Source organism: Mugil cephalus, chromosome 12, assembly GCF_022458985.1.
Source record: "Mugil cephalus isolate CIBA_MC_2020 chromosome 12, CIBA_Mcephalus_1.1, whole genome shotgun sequence".
Classification (NCBI taxonomy): Eukaryota; Metazoa; Chordata; class Actinopteri; order Mugiliformes; family Mugilidae; genus Mugil; species Mugil cephalus.
In genome coordinates this window covers 14,794,000-14,816,077 of record NC_061781.1, presented here as the reverse complement: position 1 = coordinate 14,816,077, position 22,078 = coordinate 14,794,000, and the positions used below count along the sequence as shown (strand labels likewise).

The 22,078-nt window shown below is 38.7% G+C and overlaps 2 protein-coding genes across 2 annotated transcripts; one reads left to right on the top strand and one right to left on the bottom strand.

The window, feature by feature from the left end:
• On the bottom strand, positions 1 to 2,902 carry hoxd12a (homeobox D12a). Its single transcript, XM_047601074.1, has 2 exons — positions 1,945 to 2,902; positions 1 to 1,424 (listed from the first exon to the last, which is right to left on the bottom strand). Exons 1-2 carry the CDS (start codon positions 2,489 to 2,491, stop codon positions 1,186 to 1,188), a joined length of 786 nt encoding a protein of 261 aa, XP_047457030.1. The 5' UTR covers positions 2,492 to 2,902; the 3' UTR covers positions 1 to 1,185.
• An 8,195-nt stretch (positions 2,903 to 11,097) lies between these two features.
• On the top strand, positions 11,098 to 15,783 carry evx2 (even-skipped homeobox 2). Its single transcript, XM_047601162.1, has 3 exons — positions 11,098 to 12,250; positions 12,608 to 12,843; positions 13,312 to 15,783. Exons 1-3 carry the CDS (start codon positions 11,857 to 11,859, stop codon positions 13,924 to 13,926), a joined length of 1,245 nt encoding a protein of 414 aa, XP_047457118.1. The 5' UTR covers positions 11,098 to 11,856; the 3' UTR covers positions 13,927 to 15,783.
• Positions 15,784 to 22,078: the final 6,295 nt, after the last annotated feature.

Sequence of the window (22,078 nt, the reverse complement as noted above, 5' to 3'; positions counted from 1 at the left end):
AAAAAAAAAAAAAGAAAGATCTTTATTTGCCTTCAGGAGGCGTCAACTTTACAAAACATCATGGATACCGTGGATAAAAAGATGGCTGGTGCAATTCTCATTCTTACGCCTAATATCATGCTTTATGAAATTACAGTTAAATATGTCAAATGCAACCCGCATTATCCTTGAATTGTGTAATTAAAAGTACAGAATCTACGAATCGAGACGGATCCTCCATGGCGCAAACATCGGATTTGGGATTGCACAAATATCCACATTTTTGTTACAATGCGACGGTCAGGCAAGAATAATCCACGCGCGTAATTTACAACAGATATAATGTCGTTTGACGTAACACCATTAAAAATGTTTCACAGTCACAAACTTATTTTTGCTTTAGAAGTAAACACATTCTGGATGAGGAGCGAAGACCGAGGATGCGACGATTTCTTAAGCAATGCGACATTTAAGACGGGTTTACAATGAAAATAGGGAATCAGACATTTAATTAAACATCAGCAATCGATAAAGGGGCATGCAGTTATAATATTTTTTTCAATACTGACTTTTGCTAAAGTTTTATCCATCCGTAAACATGAACTTGACTGTCGGCTTCCATATTAAGCCTGCGCTACATGCGCAGGCCGCAACACAAAACACTCACAAAACACATCGATCCACATCACAGTTGAAATAAGTCTCACATTTTAGCTGGATGTGAAAGACGTGGGCTAAAAGATTAAATATTACGCACCGCTGCAGGCCAGACAGGCGCATCAGGAGAATCAAAAATGAGCAGCAGGCGTAAAACATATGTACAATGAAATTTCTTTTTAATTTTCTGTGATTTTTGTCTCGTGACTGGATAAAAATGTGCCACAGGATATGACACGGCGAATATTTACATTTAACTAAAACCATTAGCTTTATATTAATCTTAACCAAAGTGCTTTAAACCTAACCACAGATGGGAGCGTAGATGTGAAACCCTGTCTCTGGTGTGACAATCATGCGGTGTGTATTCCAGTTCACAAAATCAACGTTTCATTCATTAAAAAAAGAAAAAAAAAACGTCTGAACACAACCCAGCCACTAAATGCGTTACTAACAATTCAGTGACAGAAAGTAATTTATAGGGGACAAGTTTGGCACACTGTGTTCACTTCTGATGCTCTGCTGGTCACGATCAAGTCCAAAAGGTCATCAGTATGCGGAGAAAGCTTGATCGCGCATCATTAGTCGTTTCTTCTTCATCCTCCGGTTCTGAAACCATATTTTCACCTGCTGGTCGCTCAGGTCCAGTCTGCCTGACAGCTCCTTACGTTTCTGTCTGTTGATGAATTCATTCATCATAAATTCGCTCTCAAGTTCAGCGAGCTGTGGCTTCGAGTAAGGTTTTCTCTTCTTCCTTGTTTTCACTTGTGACGAGCACCACGAGGCACCTGGAGGGAGAAGAGGGAGAGACGCGTTTCATATTGAACACCAACTTCAGCAGCACAGACGTAAAATTAAATAAAAGAAGCTGCTTATAGCCCACTGTGACCAGTGTAACAAAAAAAGAAAAGAAAAAAAATTCAATAAGGACACACTAAACCAAGACGACACATCTTCTTACAGGACATCATAGGAATTATGAAAACGGGACTCAAATCACACACACAAAGGAAAATTAAACAGAAAAATTAAAATACTATGTCTAAGGAGATATAAATAGTCACGTGGTATACTTATGTTATTGCAAACATAAAATATCTCCATTGAAGTATAAAACAAAGGCCTTTTATATCTTACGGTCTTTTATAATAATGTGACAGATCAAATACTGTCACAGAATAAGACACATGAACAACAGACTGTGTCACTACCAGGGTTTAACTGTAAACTGTGGAAAATGTGCTCTAATCACTGATCAATGCACAACCTAAGAAATATATAGTTACTTATAGCTTACAGCCACTTCACCTTGAGGAAAAGTCGTCCTGGAGCATGTGTTACTTGATGACGTGTGAATGGGATTCTGCTGCTGTTTGGTGCGGTTCACGTTCAGCGGACCCGCTGGATCCGGATCTAGCTGCGCCGCAGAACCGTGATCTGAATAACCGCGGGCACCGTGCTCCGCGGCGTAAACTTCATCCTGTCTGCCAGACTCCGCGGTCTTGTGGCCGGTGTCGTGGAAGCACCGAGCAGGCTCCTCCAAATGCGCCTTGACGTGGCCGCTGGAGGAGTTCGTGTTGACAGACACCGAGTTGGACAGAAACGGCGGACAGTAGCCGCCAAAGGCGCGGCTCTGTGGCGGCGGCGGCGGTGCTGCTGGTCCAGACGCGCACGAACTTGAGGAAGTCCACGGGAGCGTGCACACCTCTCTCCTATTGTAAGGGAGCTGATGCAGTCCTGGTATGTGGGCTCCATTGCCGCGCAAGTTGGAGAAATACAGCGACTCGGGGGGAGCGAAATTCAACAGAGAACCAACATAGCCGGGATTTAAAGGATTCCGCTCACACATTTCCATGGAGCTCTCCTCAAACGCTTCTTGCAAGCCTTTTAGCAACTCCTGAAGAATAAAGGCAAGGTAATTGTTGATTTGTTAATACGGCGTCACGTGATATGCAAAATATGTTGTTCCGCCCCACCCTTGCTCCCAATACTGCAAAGCAAAAATACTCCATGAGGAAATATTTTGGTATTGGGAGGCTGGGTGGGGGGGTCGAAGTTATTCCAACCGACTGTTTAGTTTCTGTATTTATACAGGAATATGTGAAGAATATGGGACATGAGCCTTGGGCTCTTACTTGGAGGCACATGAGCAGGGTTTTATTTTGGTACCACTGTGACATTAGGACCAACAAGGTGACTCTGTGGACTGACCCGTGGAGTATAAATACAAATGCAGGGCCTTAAACGCAACACAGGAAAGCCACAATCCATGTAGACTTTATATTACAGACATGAAATATTCTACAATGTATAAACATTAGATAGATAGATAGATAGATAGATAGATAGATAGATAGATAGATAGATAGATAGATAGATAGATAGATAGATAGATAGATAGATAGATAGATAGATAGATAGATAGATAGATAGATTTTTGATGTAATGTTAAATCAATAAAGCTAATAAAATATATCAGCATATCACGAAATCCCATCTTCTCTCAGTATGTAACCGTTTCCTCCATGTTCTCCTTCTTCTGGGTGGACTTCACCACAACTCGCCTAAAACCACAGTCTTATTTTTAAAAGACTGTTTTAAGCCCTGCCTTCATCACCTGCAGCCTTCCATTCAAAGCTTCATCTCCTCGCATTCGTGAAGCCACATCCAAAGCTAAACTTTGCCCACTGGCGCAGTTTCGGTTGAAATATATTTAGTATTTTCCGGAATGACGAAAAAAAGGAACCATTACAGCCTCATCTCTCTACGGATGCCTCTGCATGGCTCCACGCATGCACAATAACCACCGAGATCTCTGGATGAATGTTAGCGCCACACGATAAACCACAAAACACTCCACGCTGCTAAGTAAAACCAAAATTTACCACAAAAATTATGCATATTTGCAACTAGCGTGTTTCGTTTATTTGAAAAATACTGCCAGTGTTGTTTATGTTTTTCTTCATAACACGTTTTTGTATATATTACACTACTCCAGAAACTAAACTATGCCAACCTAGCAAACCGTATGATGTATAATGCTTAATATTCGTCGAGTTTATACTGTTATACTCTTTTATACTCTACTATAATTGTCCCCAGTCTGTAATAGCATTTGGAATAAAACAGAGTATACAGCTCATTTTAAACTATGTGGAGTTCAAACCCCTAATTATTGTTTTTAGGGTTTCATATAATTTGATACTGGGTCACTGCATTATTTTTTTAATGATTATCGCCAATAAATACATATTTAAAAGAACAATTCATTCCTAATAAGCAATTAAGTTGTTCGGCAACACAAATGTTCACAGATTCTGCGCCTTGTCATAAAGGTAACTCGTATTTTCTCTTTCTCTTTGGCATAAAATGCACCACCTCAAATGTATGACGCAGAGTTTTAAACACACGAAAAAAAGCCTTTAATAAAGCCTGTGCTGTTTTATAATTTCCGTTATAGCGATTATAATCCAATAGATGGCAGTACATATTCGCCTTTTTAATCGCTATGTCACTTTTCTTAATTGGATTTTTTTCATTATAGTCAGCAGCATCATTCATCCCTTAGTAATCATGTGAGTTACACTTGACCAACAAACGTATTTGTTAAGCAATGAGGAGAGAAACAAAGAGTAAACGTACACAACGTCATAACGATATGGAAACTGTGTGTTTCAGGTAATCTAAATCTGAAATGAGCAAACAACCACGTGCATCTATTTCCATATTTAAAAGAATCACCATAAAAATGCTTGATAAGGAAAAAATATAAGAAAATTATCATGATGTTTTGTGTTTTTGTTTGCTTCTGAAACACTGAAAAATTACACGTATTTTTAGGCGCATTTTCATGGAAGCGCTTTAATTAACATTTTTATGCAAATCTGAGTGTTAGTCAGCTGGAGGCAGCCTTTGGTGACGTGATTTCAGTTTCAGATGTGCTAGAAATGAAAATTAAGCGTTACCAACGAAAACAATGAAAAAGAAAATGAGAAATACAAGAAACTTTTGGTTCGCATTACACACAAAAAAAAACATATCAACAGATTAAAACTAAAATACAGGAAAAAAGACACGATACCGTGGTTTCATCTAAATTAACTAAAACAAAACAGTTAACGGTTTCTTGATGATAAATCGTCAACATGGTTATAATCCGCATCTGTAAATTATTCCTTTTAATCTCTACAAGCGTTGAACGTGGTGTTTTATCAGATACAACGCTCCTGTAGACGACAGACTCAAACTGACCATCAACTCACAAACTTTCCAAACAGAAAACCTCACGTTTCATATTTGGATTTTTAATTTTTTTATTTTTTTAATTCGTGAACTTGCAACGTTGTGTCGCCAGAAGAGGACGGAAGTTCCAATTACAAAATTAGAAGAAGTTTTAGTGCCATTTACTGCTCTTCGTCCTTCATGTTTAGGGTGCCAGGAGCCAAATTGAGGATCTTCAGTCTGGTCGTTTTCCAGGCCCTTTGAAGGAGGCTGTCCGCCGTCTATTGTCCTTGGTAATAAACTTGCTGCTTCCCTCGTTCAAGTTCCCTGGGCTGAGAAATGCGGGTTTGAGGCTTCCAGCGTTGGAATCTCAACAGTGTTTTCAGAGAGTGGAAGTGTTTTGTTTTTGTTTTTTTCAGTTTATGCAACTCGTAAATTTTCTCATGCAAAAAGAAAACATCGAGCTTACGAAAAGTACAGTATTCTGGGTTAGTGGGAAACAAATAATCATGTCCATTTGGGAACATTTTGAGCTCCAGGCCGAGAGTTATCCAAAACGAGGGACTGGAATCAACAGGAGAATTTATGTGGTCTTACTTAAGATCCAGCAGAGGATTTTTTTTTTCTTTATTTTGCCGGATGAGCTACATTACTCAGAGGATTTTGGCTATTTATAGGAGCAAAACTGAAACTTGAATTGGCCGAGAATGAGCAGAGTCACACAAGTTAATCAGGATACTGTAGCAGAAGCACTCCCAATAAAAGTGCAGGCACAAATAAAAGCTCGCTTCACACGGCATAAATATATTTATGATTAAAGATGCGCTGAAATTAAGCACAGCTTATTTTGCACGGCATAACTGCGGCGTCGGAATTTAATTGCCGAGAGGTAAATGGCTCATAACAACAACAACAAATACACAGTAGACACGCACCTTAAGTTTATGTGCAATAGCTGATGCTGCAGCAACCGTCCGTGGTGCAGTGAGGCGAGTTTATAGTTTGAATAGCTTTAAAGCTTTAAAGCGTCCCCAAAACTACCTTTAAAATAAACTATTTAAGCTACTCTGAAATAGCGATGAATTAATTAAAGTCTTTGCATATTAGTTATTTTTGTACCTCAGTAAAGTTGTTGCGAGTTTCTCACTCTAAATTATAAGCATTCATTCATTTATTTATTTACATTTCGTTGTTGTGTTTTCTTCGAGGGTCTGGGCCAAACCAAATCAATTACACTAACACTAAACACTTTAATTGTTCTTAGTTCTTGTGCTATGTTGCTTAACATGCTATTATTTTTTTAATTATATATACACAACTATTTGCATTGTACATGTTCTAAAGCCTCTGGCTGTTTTATTTCACCACCGATCAACTCCAATCACCCGCTAACCTTAGACTTTCAGTTAGTTTTACACAGCTCCTTTAATTTTATCGCTCGGTGTACTTTTAGATGTCTGTGAGTCTTACTTAGCCTCGTAGTAATGCGCTATAAATGTTTGATCCCCTTTGGCTTAGGGGAGGATGTGGTTTTCAGGCACGGGAAACAATTAAGTTGCCCCTCGTCCTGTTGTTCGACTTGTGTGTATTTACAAAGAGTCGCCACTAGATGGCCCCCTCACTTAAGGAAAGAAGTGCACAGACACAAAGACCGAGCAGCTTTGACAGTGCACACTGCGACTGGACCATTTCTTTACTGGATTGCTTTCAGTCTAATGTATTTATATATCTGAATTAAAGGCTTTCCGGTTATGGCAAGAGGAAAATATATTGGCATCAAAATATTATCACGGAACGTGTCTGCAGAAATTAGTCCCAGTTAAACGTTACTCTGCCTGAAATAAACACGTAAAGCTTCTAGTTTGAGACCACAAATAATAATAACAACTAGAGATGAACATGTAAAGCTTCATCCTGATATTTCATTGAAAGTTGTAAGTGGTTACATAGTGTCAATTATTATTATGGATTAAGAGCAGATTATGAAAAAGTAAATTAAAACTGTGTAAGATAATTGTTGAACTTTACAGTCCACGAACAGACTTTACTGTTTTTTTAATGTTACACATGTGTGAAGACTGACTTTCTGTTTTTTTTTTAACACTGCATTAATAAAAGAGATTCTGACCGATTCCCGGTTCTGTTTTAATCACATTCTTATTCTGCCCGTTTCTGTGCGAGAGCCGTGCATAGAAAATACACTCGATACGGAGACTGAAGGAATTTTGGATTTCATCTCACATAAAGGCATGTTGATGCCAGACAGAGCAGTCGTTCTCCAGAGTTACCACAGGCATAATAATTGCAGAGCCCATTACGAAATTAACTCCGACTAGACAAAGCTTCTCTTTCATGAGGTTATTGTTCATGTTCTGCTCCACCCATCTAAACCAAGCGCAGCCTCTATGTCACTCTGTGTGTTCAGTAGTCAGCCGCAGTTTCAATCATGAGATTAAGTGAACAGGATAATGTGTAAGAGCAGTTCATAGACTTCATGCCAATAACAAATTCAAAACAGCTACTGAATACACAGTTAACACAGAGACTCATGACTTCATATAAACTGCCTGACCCGCACCTACAGAACAAACAATACTGAACATTGTTGTTTGGCCACTGCCCCATTCTGACTTGATCTGCATCTCAAGATTCAAATAATGATACCAAACCTTCCTAGCATTTATAACATATCTTGTTACCTCTCCAAGCCATGTTTTAAGTTTAGTATTATCCCCCATCCCACAGTTTCAAATGTATATTTCAACAAATCACATGTTAAAGATACTGAAATTAATGTAAGATACCAGCTAAAAACTGCAAATGGTTGTGATTGCATTTATTTCACTGAAGACGTTGTTCTGGAAGACAGATGCCAAGATAAAAGGATATTTCATTTGCATGGTGTTCCTCATCATACCAAACTGTTATAGGAAAGGATGATCTTCAGAGAAGATGTGACCAGATATTTGATTTTAACTTTGATCAACATGTAAAGTTTACTGTGTAGTGTTTTAACAAAGCTATTCATATAAGCGTCTCTTGGTGAATTCATCTCGAGCTTTGTATGAATAAAATCTGCCCTTCTCAAATTGCTTTGTTGAATGAAGAAGTATCAGGGAACAGATCTGTCGGGGTTGAAGGGGCTTTCACGCTCCACCCGTCAGGGAGCTCAATTAAAGCCAGTGAGGCTGCTCTTCCATTAATGACCACTAGAGGAACACTGAGCCAAAGAAAGCTGGTTGTGCTCATTTCAAATGGAAAACTTCCCACTACAAATATAACATCACATCTTATATCATGTGTCTTAGTCAGAGGGTTAGGCTTAAAAAACAGAAGCACTTTGGTGTTTAATAGAATCCAGTTTAACACCAACACACTCTGCATCCTCCTAAATGATCATATATTTGAATTACTACTTTTTTAGCTGAGATTTAGTGCAGGACATTTTTCACTAGTGTACCTACCCAGTGGTAAGAGAGTTTATACTGTCCATCTTAAATTAAATCAACCTGAAAATGAAAGCCTCTGCTTATGTTCAGTTCATGTCTTTGGATTTTGTTCTGTGTGATCTTACTCTAGAAAGTGTCTCATTGTCCTCTTTATTTTTTGTGCTTTTGTTACTTTTATTCAGAAGCAAATTGCTGTTGGTTGTTTCAGACAAGTTCATCTCATAGCAGGCTAACCCCAACAAATTGACAAAACTGATACCAAGTTATCACGTGATGGCAAATTATAACCTGATAGCACATTAAACTGCTTTGTGTTCAATAACACAAGTTTTATTCCATCGCTTTAATCTTGTGTTTTTCTTATTTTGATTCCTGTTGTTACTTTGGGTTCTTACTGTCACATGTTTTTGTTTGTTTACCATCACTTCAGAGTATCCTGTGAAATAACTGGGGTTGAAAACCACGTGGCTGGTAAAAACGGACTGATATTTCTTAATAAATGGAAAGAAAATCACAGCTATCCATTTGGATTTGGACTCTCTTGCAAAATCCAGTCCACTGATGTAATTTTATAGTCTCTGCTTAGCCTATAGTTTCAATATAGTTCTTAAATTACATCAGTTACAGTACTCTCAGGAACAAGTGACAAAGGTCTACCACAATCAAATGTCACAGTGGGAACAGTAGATCCCAAATCACATAAAGTTTTCTTCTTGTCTCAATATTTAGCACATAAATAACAAGAGAAACCACCTGATCTCTTTGCTCAACCTCAACGCACTTCACCAAGGTGTACTTCCCATGCATGGAAGCAAGGGCAGCACTGTTGAGGGTCACTATAACATTTAGGTGAAGAAGTTCCAAATGTGTATAAAGGTAAATTCAGTCTGATTCTTGCAATTGAACAAGAACATAAAACAGGCATCAATGAATCGGCCACTGAAGAACAGGAAAAGGCCCCTTTGGGTGAGGCTCCTTCTCTAAACTGCTGTGTTCAGTTGATCAGTATTAACAATGAACATTAACATGTTCTTCTCTCAAGAAAAGAAATGATGAAGAAAAAAAGCTAGGTAGCCTTAAACCACAACTACATAAATACAGCATTACTTATGATGCACTCTTGGTGGTGGCTGTGTATGCAGCCGACACTTTGATACCCTTTTCCAACTACCTGCCCCAGAGTCTTTGGGTAAGGGACTGGACCTAAAGATTCTCCCAATGGCAGCTGCACCACCGATGGTGTGTGAATAGCTAAATCAGAAACATTATGAGTAAAATTAACATGGAAGGAAGAAAAAAGGTGAGCAAATGAGAGTAAAAATGTCTGATTAAACATCTAATAACATCTCTGTAGATGAGACTGAATTCCCATCTGATGTGGTCAGAGATCCAAACCCTTTCTCTATGATCTACGTGTCGTTTAGGGCTGGGTTTTGTTGAAGATATTATGATCTTTCATCGTCTTTGTCTCTGAAATCATGTTTATAAGATGAATTGGTTGCACAATTAACCCAGCACATATGCAAATGATCTAATTAAATTACATGTAAATTCCCAAAGCTCTGAGAGAAGAATGAATATCAATGTCTTATTTGGGTTTAATGTTATTTTTAGTCAAAACCGTGTTCACTTGAAAATTATGAGTGTGTTTACCAGCTTAGTTTATTTGATTTTGTGTGAATTTCATTAATTGCGCTGAACCCGTGAGCTGTAATACATAAATAAATAAGTAAATCCATCTCTGCTTTACATAAACTCCCTTTTAAACGCTTCACTAAAGGGGTTGAAGTACATTTAAATTAACCGCATACAGTTATATTGTTGCTTCAAGAAGTTCTTATTCCACTTCTCAAGTCCCATTTATGTCAGCGTTTAGTTTCCTAATCTGTGTAAAGCAGCTGATGATTTTAGTTTGATTTACTTTCATTACATTCACCTGTATGTGTGGAAATATAGGGCACACAGAGTGAGATTATGGATGAAGCTCTTTAGATCTAAAGCTGCTTCCAGCTTCTCTAAAACCTCTTTGCATAATCCTCATTAATACTGATATTATCTATTTAACTGTTGCAAAAAATATCACCTGGATATGTTCCCACAGGTGCAGGACAAAGGGACAAGACAGGATAGCAGTTAAACTACCTTCCATCCAAAACCTTACATGAAAGCCTGCAGTTAATATTAAGAGCTGCAGGGGGCGCCAGAGGACGTGCAGAAGATAATCTGATGGCGTCTTTATAGTCTTTTCACACTAAGAAACTAGCAGTCCATGTATGGGTGTTAGCCTTTTCATATGAAGTTAATATGTTGGATACACGACTCTCTAATTTTCATTAAAACACCCACAAATGCAACGTAAGAAAAAAAAGCGACAGAAAGTGCGATGATTTTACTTTAAACAGAAAACAGGGTCTGTTAAGAAACACAAAATAGTCACGTTAAATTTCAGTAATTGTGCTCATTTTTACTATAAACAGTTCATTGTGTTAAACAATGACAGTGTAAAGAATTAGCCGTAACGAAATTCGAGTAATACAGTCACAATCGTTTATTTCTAAAAGATTGCTGACACATTTAAGTTACTTTAAAAGAGGCATATGCTTATGTAAAAGTAGGATTTATCCTATGATGCATCAGTAACGTGTGGGTGTCTGCTGTGGGCGCAAATGCGTAATAATGTTCGCATCATCTCCACATCAAAAACGCGTTTTAACGAACAAACAGCGAAACTCGAGAAAAAGAAGAAAAACGCAAAAAGAAAAAGTCAACACGGTGCCAATAACTTAAAAAAATAAAAATCCCCTTAATCTCTCGACACATTCTGGCACTTTCGTCTTATTGTGCCTCACGCTGTGATTAAGTCGAAGAAAAGGCAAAAAAATAAATAAATAAATAAAATATAAAAAGACATAAGAGGGATAAATAAAGGAACGGAGATTACGGAGGGGGAGGGCTAACAGAGAGAGGCAAACAATAGAGAATCAAAGCATAATAATATTCCTAAATGAAGAGGGAAATGCTGCTCCGCTCATTTTATTAATCAGACTGTCAATTTCACCCAAGAGGCCAAACCCAAGAGCAATCTAAAACAGACTCAGATCAACCCAGGGACAAGCACCTCGCTCCTCACTCCTCTCTTCCTCGCCACTTGGATATTATTCGTCTGACCGAAGGCCGCCTCCATCATCAAGTGACAGCCCTCTCCTATTTATTTGCTTATAAACCTGTTACAATAAATGATCATTGGAGCAACGTCAGCCCAGCATTTTAACAACGAACAGCAACCACTTTTGATGAATGACATTTTTTTTTTGCTGCTGCGGGGAGGATGCACGGCTCATTTTGAGCAGTCGCTCGTCGATTGCATTCAGATTCTTTTCATTTTTGCGTCTTGCTTATAAAAAGGTTTAGAGACAGTTATTTAGACACAGTTGCTGGGTTGCATGCGGATTTAGCTCCGACACAACTCATTGGCGCTCCAGCCCCTTGGACAAGTGTGTGTTCTTCTCTTTTTTTTTCTCCTTTTTTTTTTTTTTTTTCGCACGGCTTAATGATGGAGAGGATAAGAAAGGAGATGATATTGATGGAGAGAGGGCTGCACAGTCCTGTCTCGGGGAAGAGGCTCGCAGACGCGCCAGGAAATTCAGTGCTGGAGGCCCTGGAGAACTCCCAGCACGGCGGACGGCTAAGCCCGAGAATAACTTCGGCTTCCCTCCATGGAAATCTTGGGGACATCCCGACGAAAGGCAAATTTGAAATTGACAGTCTTTTCGGCACGCACCACAACAGCGAAAATTCCTCCTCGGCGGAAATTTCCTCGTCAGAGAGCAGGAAGAAAATGAGTCTTTACTCCGAAGTTTCGCAAGAATCAGATATAAACAGCGATGTGGAGGTTGGATGCCCTGCGCATAGATCCCCGAGCCAGCACAAGGAGAACAACAAAGGTGAGATTTTATTTTCCTCCGCGATTTTCTTGGCTCAATTTGTAAGATATTACTGGATAGCCTTTTTATTATTGTTGTTGTTATTATTATTATTCATGCTATAGTCGGTTCTTTCTTTCCAATTAAATACCTAAATAAAACTAAATTGAGTTATGATTCATATTTTTATCGGTACGAATATTATGAAATTATTAAATATTAAGAATTGTTGTATCTTCACTATCCACATTAATAAGATCAGCGCGTCTATATTGCTATTAATAAGCTGACAAATATACCGAAGGCCCACACACGCCAGTATATTAATTCTATATTATTATCAATATCAGTTTTCATTTATTTCTGATTATTTTCCAGGGTTTTCGGACAGTAATTCTGGATCCTCCAACGTGAGCTCAAACTCCCTCCAAAACATGAACGGCAATTCAGCGGGAGGCTCGAACAATTCCGACCAAGTCAGGAGGTATCGGACTGCTTTCACCAGAGAACAGATCGGCAGACTGGAGAAGGAGTTTTATCGGGAAAATTACGTTTCGAGACCGAGAAGATGTGAACTGGCCGCGGCGTTAAATCTGCCCGAAACTACAATTAAGGTAGGCTGCAGTTATTCCTGGCCACTGTGTGACATGTGCATGAGTTTGTGCAGAGAAATAAAATATGAATAAAAAAATAATAATGATAAAATAGTGGCACTATAAAATATTGTATTACTCCTGCGTTCATAAATCGTTGCACTGTTTTTTATCATTATTATTTTAACGTGACTCAAAATTGCGATTTTATTATTTACTGGTTACCCTGTTGGATATCGTTACAACATATTGGCCTAATTCTTAAGGAGAAAAAAAAATAACTGCAAAACAAAAATACTTTAAGGGGTTTTATTTAAGTTAATTGATTGGCTTTAGCCCCTGCGGCAAGAATAACATTTTTAAGGAGACATTTATTCTCAGTGCAGGTATGAGTGTCTCGCCTGGAGAACACTCCTCAGAGGTCTATATTTAGAGCATGAAAACAACATGGCAGTTTCAATATGGGCCTTGTTTTGACTTTGTGTGCAGGTGTGGTTCCAGAACAGGCGGATGAAGGATAAAAGGCAGCGTTTGGCGATGTCCTGGCCCCATCCAGCAGACCCCAGCTTCTACACTTACATGATGACGCATGCGGCAGCTACAGGAAGCCTACCTTACCCTTTCCACTCGCACATGCCTCTACATTACTACCCGCACGTCGGTGTCACGGCTGCAGCAGCGGCCGCCGCCGCCTCCGGTGCCGCCTCTTCACCTTTCGCCACTTCCATCCGGCCCCTCGATACCTTCCGCGCACTCTCCCACCCTTACTCGCGGCCGGAGCTTCTGTGCAGTTTCAGACACCCGGGACTCTACCAGTCACCCGCAGGCCTGAATAGCTCTGCAGCGGCGTCGGCGGCGGCCGCGGCCGCGGCGGCGGCTGCGGCGGTCAGCGCCCCCTCGGCCGCCGGGCCTTGTTCGTGTCTGAGCTGCCACAGCAGCCAGGCGGCCAGCGCGCTCGGCTCCAGGAGCGCCAGCGCTGACTTTACCTGCACAGCTTCCGGGCAAAGGTCCGAAAGTGGATTTTTGCCGTATTCGGCCGCCGTTCTCAGCAAAACCTCAGTCCCGTCACCAGACCAACGAGAAGAAACTTCACTTAACAGATAACTCGTCACGCAGCCCAACACCACCGTTTTCCTACATCGCTCCAACTCTAGGGAATAGGCCTACTTTAAATATTACACCTGGTTAAAGTATAAGGCAGCATTGTAAACAGTCACAAGAAGAAATTTTGATCCAAGTTAAAAAAAAAAAAAAAAAAAAAAGACTCTTTATAACAAAACAAAAAAAAAAGACAAGGATAGCTAACACCTAAAAATTTTGCAATTCACAAACTACTTTTCTAAAAGCGTGTGCCCTCTGTGTTGTACCAGTAGACCAATTTTTTTCTGGGCTGGATTAACTTACATTTTTTTGTGGATAAAAAAAAAAAAAGACAAACCATCCATTTAATTCATCCCATCCCCATGCCTCAATCACATGTGCCATTTAAATTGTTTTGTTGTTACAATTTCCAGAGATGAAACCAAGAACTGTAACTAAGTCATTCCACATTTCTGCGGCTCAAATATCCAACACTCAAACGTGACAAGACTTCCTCTGACTTTAGGATACAAAAATGGGCTAATTATTCTCTCTAAATTTAGACAGCAGAAGGTCTGCTTTTTTTTTTTTTTTTTGTCCAGCAGCATATCTTTCTTCACTAGGCCTAATAGACTGAGATTTTTGGCAGCAATAGCTTCTCCAACGCCCATCCTCTGCTCTGTGGGGACACCCCTAATCAGCTAGAAGGTGCATATGATTTTGCAGCGCGTCTTTCGTGTCAATTTTTATGTTAATAATGAGAGGATCATGACAAAAATTGCCAATCATGTACCTAGATGGAGCTCCTTTGAATACACGACTGTAAGAAAGTTCCTCGTTTTGAGACCCGCTGTCAAGTGCTAACAACCCGCGGAGGGAAGTCATTAGACATACAAAAGACCTGGAACAAAGCGACAGTCCTGGTACACAGAATGCACTGTATAAAGGATGCTATCACAGACATGGAGGCTTTAAAAATATTACATCCACAGCAGCCTTGCTAGTGCCCCTGAATTTTTTTTTTATTTTTATTTTTTTTATCTCCTAATAATGGGAAATACCTCGATATCCTCCAGCAGCCTCTGTTTTATTTACATTGCCGAACCTCATTAAAGCAGTCCAGTATTTCCATAGGTATGTAAATCCCTGTAGGTCCCCTTTACTCAGCAGAGACGGGACTGAGCGAGGTGAAAGTTCAGACAAAACAGCCTGGCTTTTTAAAATCTATCTGCGCCTGTAAAAAAAATGGCTATGCGCATTTTTAGTCGTTCCTGTTGGGACATCACCAATATGTTAATTATAAAACATGTGAACTGTAAATTTGCAAATATCACGGATGGTCCTGTACTAAAGCTGAATTGTTGATCTGGGAAAATGCGCCATTAAAATGTGGATGGTAGGGTATTTTTCAAACATTTTTTTTTTAATTTATTTTGTGTGACTTGCTGAATGTTTGTTTTTAATTTTTATTTTTAATGATTATTGTTAAAACACTGGATGTTCTCGTCAACAGGACCATCACGTAGCCTACAGAGAATTGGCTTGTAAATTCACCAATATAGTCCAAAATTCGCGATCCGTTTTTTTTTTAATTATTTTTATTTTTCGTGCAAAACGAAGAATAAATTCCGGAGATGGAGAACGTTTCTTTCCACTCAAAAAAAAGAGGCTTTAAAGGGCTGATAAAACGGGCAGTGAAATGAAAATGCCTTTTTTGTCCCTGCGGTCTCTGTTATAACTCTATATCTCTGTATTTAAAATATCAATGACTGTATGAATTTAAATATTTTAACTTGAAAAAAAAAGTGCAATATGAAATGTAAATCATGTTATTTATTGATCGTGTTTGTTCTTGGGAAATAAATAAAAAAAAAATCTTTACAGAATTTTGCTTCTTTACACCGGTGACACAGACAAATCGACTGTATAGGTACCAGTCTTTAACTAGATATTTGAATTCCTTAAAAAGCGCGCAAACATAACATATTCAAAAGACAGTGAAGACATTTTATAGGCTTGTAGGCACCGTGGCACCCTATCTATAGAAACCATGTGTAACATTAATTAAAAATACGTGGAAAGCTACAGGGAATATGAGGCCTGCCATCACGGGTCATTCCGGCCCTATAATTTACCATTATTTTTACATTACCTCTAAATGATACAAGCTGATACTGTCGTTAATTGCACTTGGTTAAAATATAGCCTACACCAGAACGGCCCCATGGGACTTTAAGATAAGTTGCTTTTTTGAACGTCCCCATTAAAGAAATAGGATTAGGGGAGCAAATATGGGCGTGATGTATCACCAGGTTTCCTTGCTCTTTACTAAAGCGAGGGTTGCAACCCATACAACAAAGGCATTGAGATAGATGGAGGTGTAAAAGGGAAAAGACAGAGGCCAGAAAAACACTGCCCACAATAACACGATTAGTTTTGTATCCAATGTGCAAGGCAGGGGAAAAAAAGAATTCATCATAATGCAGAGGACTGTCTGTCACCTTCACTGAATGGTTTTTGACAAGAAAATAAATCTTTGGCTTGTTTAATATATTTTATATTTTCTTTATTTCTGTGCTAATAGAAAAACCAAATTAAATGTCCAGCAGCGAGATAGAAATGCAAAGATCGATGATCCTGCCCCTACTGTCCAATCAGCCCCGTTTAATTGACTGTATTTTCAGGGTAATTGAACTGCTTGTTGTAAATTGAGGATTTTATAGAAACGACATGAAAACTACATTTACTGACATTCATCGCATCTTTGACATTGATTATCTGATCAGCGCCGTGTCATGCTAACCTCCAATTCTTCATTACACACTGTTTATGAGCTGTTACAGAACAACTTGCTTGTTCCAGAGTGATTGATTGCCTTATTAACGCGTGTTCTTGTAAGTGTGACCGGACTGATTACGATGCATATGTTTAGAATAATGTTTCATTTAGCTGACTGCGAGTAATGCAGGGTGACAGCTGCTGCGGGAGGACAAAAAAACCTAAACTACAGGGAGCAAGCGGGGCCAAAACGCATTTAAGGTGGAACTAGAAAACAGCACAGAGCCCTATGGTCAAACGCGGCCGCTCAAAACCCAGACGAGGAACTGGCAACACAGCGGGGTCTTCTGTGAGCCAAGCAGAGACCAAAACACGACATTATTGTTATGTTGCCATTATTTAGATACTATTAATGCTCCAACCTCCTCGTTTCCACACACACACAGCCCCGTCTTAAAACATACCGTCCACACATTTAAGTCGGAGCTACCAGTTGTTATTCAACGCAAAACAATCAAATCCGCATATTTAAATTAAAATAAATAAACGGATAAATAAAAACGCTTCACACTTAAAAATCGCGCGAGAAACGGTCACATTTCTCCAAACTATTTCAACAAATAGTAAGCAAATACGTGCCATGCGAACAGCAGGCTGGTGAGATTTATGCCACCATTATGCTTCTAAAGTAGTCTCTGCTCCGTTTGTCTCAAATCATTGCCTCTGTTCAAATGTTACTTTCATATATTACATGACATTAATTCAACTATAGCTCATTAAGACAGAATGAAATGGTTAAATTAACTTATCAACTCATAATGATGATGAATGAGGTATTAATTCACATACAAGCTGAGCAATTTGCAGTTTTGCGCGTTTTGATGGTTCTCAAATAACATTTAATACAGCGGGTCATCCCCTCAATCAATTACATGAGCTTGAGAGCCGGTGGTATGGAAAATCCCCTTTTTCATGCATATGTATCGAAACGTGTTCTCAATTATTTTTTGGAAATTGCTTTTATTGGTTTAAGCGTAATTCTTCCAGTGGTCCAGACCGCTGTGGATTTAGTTAAGGTGGCCCAATATTTTTTGCCAGTTTTTGATGCACAATCTGCACAGCTACAATACTTTTCTTTGAGTTTCAAACGTAATGGTAAAAATGTAGGAAGTAACACATTTATAAATAGAGGTTTACGACAGAGATATTGCAAGGCATTGTAATATTCATGATCTTACTGACACTGTGGGACGTATTACATCTGGTGAATCAGGCACAAAATCAACTTTTGAAAATATATATATTTATTTGGGTGAACAATTGAGCTGTGAATGTGACAAAGGATCTTGTGAAACCTGTCAAACTAGCTGTGACACTTAAAAACGGAGGCAAAAGCATTGAGTTGCCATCAGGATTCCCAAGACAGTTTTATGAAACCAAGCGCATAGAAATATACAAAATTACAGAAAATTGTGAATGAAATAAAATGTGGTCTTACGATAAAAAAAAATGCATATATTTGAAGTCTTGAGTTGTCTGCAGTTGGAAATACCATTGCTCAGAGTGAACTTACAGTCCCACTGGTAAATGTCTTGACAAACCATTTTCTCTCACCAACAAGTATCTTATTGTGATTTCTGAGAGTGGCTTTTGGAGTCCTTTTCAAGTTCATCATAATGTGATTATAGTGAATAAAAGTCGCTTGTTTTCCTGTGGTAGTAGTGATTAGTACAAATGAGTCTCCATCCCAAAAGATTGCTTATGTCACATTTTAGATTAAGAAAACATGCATAAGTAAAGCACTTTGTAATCTTCAGCGACAGCACTAAAAATAAAAACATCCCAACGCTTTTGGCTAGGAATACTCTTACGCCTATGTTTTCAACCAGGAGCGCACACTTCACAGATTCAGATGTGTGCATCTATGTTTTGTTTTTTTTCTATTTTCTCTATAACAAGGAGAATTGTTCTCCGCAGAGACAACTTGCCTCCAGGGAATTATCTGAAAATGTTAAAGAGCTTCAAAATGACACATCTCCATGCATAGAATATTTTCTCACCTTTTAACCTGATTACACAACCATGTCTGCATCTATATATGTACACAAGAACAGAAACACAAAATAGATTTTAAAAAATTACTAACACTTAATGCAAAAATACTACTAACTTGCTTTGGAGTGGACATGGAAGGGTTTTGGTTGATGATGGGATATTGGATTGGATATTGTCAATTTAAGACTTAAATGAACAATAAGCATTTGTTGTTGGTTTTAATATGTTAAAACAATCTAGGTTCACATTAAAAGCACATGATCCTGACATTCATATAACACTGCAAAGACAAGACAGTAACACAAGTTCACCCAGAATGGCTTTCTACATCTTCTCATGTAAGAGTTGGTTGTTCTCTCTTTAATTAACAACAAACCGAAGTCAGGTTGAATTAATGCTCGATGTTTCAAACAGATTCTCACAATGAGAAATGTCCATTATTTTCAAACTATACCTTGCCAGTCTGGAGGATATGGAGAAATATGACATATCAGAAAAGTTTTGAAAGGACTGTCAAAATTTTAAGGTGGTACGGATGTTTTCATAAAAATAAATAAATAAATAAATAAATGTGGATGATACCTTAATTGTTTTTATCAAGCAATCATCTGGTCAAAATCTTAAAGCGTATCATACTTTGGTTTAAGACTTGATACCAACAGATAATGGACCATCTGCCTCAGCTGTACATTTTATTTTTACACTATGACGCGGTGAGAAAATTGAGAAAATAGAGTAGAGTAAATAAAACCAGCAAAATGTCAGCGTCTTACCTCCGTCATTGAGTCATATGTATTTACCTCAAAGCACTATTGTGTCTAAGCCACACAAAGCTGACAGCACAAACAGAGGGTTGTTGAAAAACAATTAAGAAATATGAAAGTTTTGTTTTAGTAGTTTGCACACCATTTTTAAAACTTGCTCTCACTTTCAAACTCTAACCGCCATCACACTGAACAGGTTGCACGTCACACATTATATAGTACGACTGTCAAGTGAGAGAAATTAAACAACCAGAACAAACCGTTATGGAAGAATCACAGTGTAGATGTATCGATGAAAAAGTTGAGGGTAGCAACAGAAACAGTGAGGCTGTGTTTAGTGTTTCAAATATAAACTTGGAGCATAATGCATTTTTGTACCCACATAGCCCTATGCTGTATATGTGTAAGATGGCCAGACCACACACCTTTTTAGACCCACTTTGCTTTTTTCAGACTGACAAAGGCTCCCGGGTAAAATCTTATACAAACACTGTAAATGTAGTTTTATATACCGCATTGTGATAGAGTAAATAAATGTTGTGGTAGACACTGGCTGAAAGCTTTGTAAACACAATAGTCAAATACATTGTTTGGGTGGTTTGAACACTGGGGTAAAGAAGAAAACTTTGAAAAGTGACACTTTTTAATATTTAACCCGGGGTTTTAAAACGTATAGTAGCCTACCTGAGTACGGATCCTTAGTTTGTTTATGTGTACTCACTGTGTGCTGCCATTTGAGAGTCTTGGTCTTGGGGTCCTTGTCCTTCCTTCCTTGACATCTGCTCTTCAGTGAGGACCAAAGGGAAACCTGATGCAAAAGACGTGCGCTCTTAATATCCTCAGCAAACAAACCAAGGAAATAGGTGGAACTAATGATACTTCCGTTTCAGCAGATGAAAGCATTTATTCCTGAAAATGAACACCAGCAAGTCAGCACACTATCTAGCCACAGCCAGTTAGCAGCAGGCCTCAGTCGTGACCATAGCTGTGGCTCTGGCCATGACTCCAACTACACAACTATAACTATCTGGGTTTGCTGTTCAATATAAATTAACATTTTCATTAACATGAAAAATCTTGCTAGCTTCCCATTACAATTAATGCACTTAATAGTAGCTAGCTTTGAGTACCACTAACAATCACAACAACATTGTTTCCAAAATCCAACTAACAAGGTTACAGTTGCTGCAATGTATCCATTCTGAGTGAAAACCATGATACTTTCACAACAATTGAGCAACAAAACAAGACTTCCAACTGCCCTTAAAGGTACAGTAGTAACAAATTAGCCAATCAAACTAATGCTAACATGTACACTATTAATACCATGCTAGCCACACTAGCTTCTAACAAAACATATTTACCATGCAGTTAACATGACTGCACCACTCTGAACTGTTGATCCACAGTCGGACTTAATCTTAGCAGATGGCTACAACAACTGAATTAAAAATTATTACTGTTTATTCCACGAGTGAGATTAGCCTCCGGGAAAAGACTTGGCCCGCCTCGGGCCTATAGGTTCGGCCTCAAGCAGATTTAAATTTTGGTCAACTCTCACCCGAGAAATCGCGAGATTTGCGGGAGGGGCTGGAAATAGGCTGCATTTAATGACAACTACAAACTCGGAATTCCGAACGCCGGCTTGGAAAGACCGACTTCCACATTTCCGCACAACATTACACTGCCTACCTGAAAAGATAAATATTTATTTAATTTTCTTAACCTAAAAACATTTGACAACAAAACCTTGCAAAAACGACAAAGACATGGAGGGAACTATTATTAAACTATTATTTCAGCTTTCATTATAACAACATTGTCAGAGGCCACCAATGGTGTCTCAAGGCCCATGGGTCATAGCCTAATGTGTACAATAGTGCTGATGCTTTTATCAAGAAAGAAAAGGAATATGTACGTTTTTTTTTAATAGTAGGTTACCTGATATGTTTCGACTGTCGCCTGCAGTCTTCTTCAGAGGCGTCATCTGTTGAAACATGTCAGGTATTTAAAAAATCTTAGAAGACTAAATGAACGTTTCTGAGCCATACATGTTAGGGTTAGCATCATGCTATACTAAATACTTTACTAGGTATCTGTGCGCTCGTACGTATGTAAATGCCACCAGTCAAATGAGACTGTAAGTAATGAATATTTTAGCAATGCGATTGCATGTGAAGCTTAATTGCTTCCAGGAAGTCTTTTCTCATGTGTGGTAATAAACATAAGAAAGACAATCCCCAAGACTGTTTTTATCAGTGGATGGCAACAAACATTAAGTTGCATTATTGGGTATATGTGTAGGTGGTTATAAAACTCTCAGTGCCACCTTTTGCATACTTTCCATGGTTGATTAGGACTGGACCGAACCAGCATTGTGGAAGCCTGCTGTGGATGCACTTGCATACAGACAATTTAGACAACTGGATCTACATTTTCTGTCATTCAGTTCAGATACAGACAAGCTAGCATAGAGAAACTTGTAGGGTAACCACCAACTCCATGAAAGCACAACATCCACTATCCCACATACCTCTAACATAGCAGAACCAGGACATTTAAGTACACCTAGGCAAATG

Excerpts from the sequence above, each read along its gene's own strand:
- evx2 (XM_047601162.1), top strand. The coding sequence starts at position 11,857 with ATGATGGAGAGGATAAGAAAGGAGATGATATTGATGGAGAGAGGGCTG. Across the intron at positions 12,251-12,607 it reads GCACAAGGAGAACAACAAAG|GGTTTTCGGACAGTAATTCT; the intron begins GTGAGATTTTAT and ends ATTATTTTCCAG. Across the intron at positions 12,844-13,311 it reads TGCCCGAAACTACAATTAAG|GTGTGGTTCCAGAACAGGCG; the intron begins GTAGGCTGCAGT and ends CTTTGTGTGCAG.
- hoxd12a (XM_047601074.1), bottom strand. The coding sequence starts at position 2,491 with ATGGAAATGTGTGAGCGGAATCCTTTAAATCCCGGCTATGTTGGTTCT. Across the intron at positions 1,425-1,944 it reads CAGGACGACTTTTCCTCAAG|GTGCCTCGTGGTGCTCGTCA; the intron begins GTGAAGTGGCTG and ends TTCTCCCTCCAG.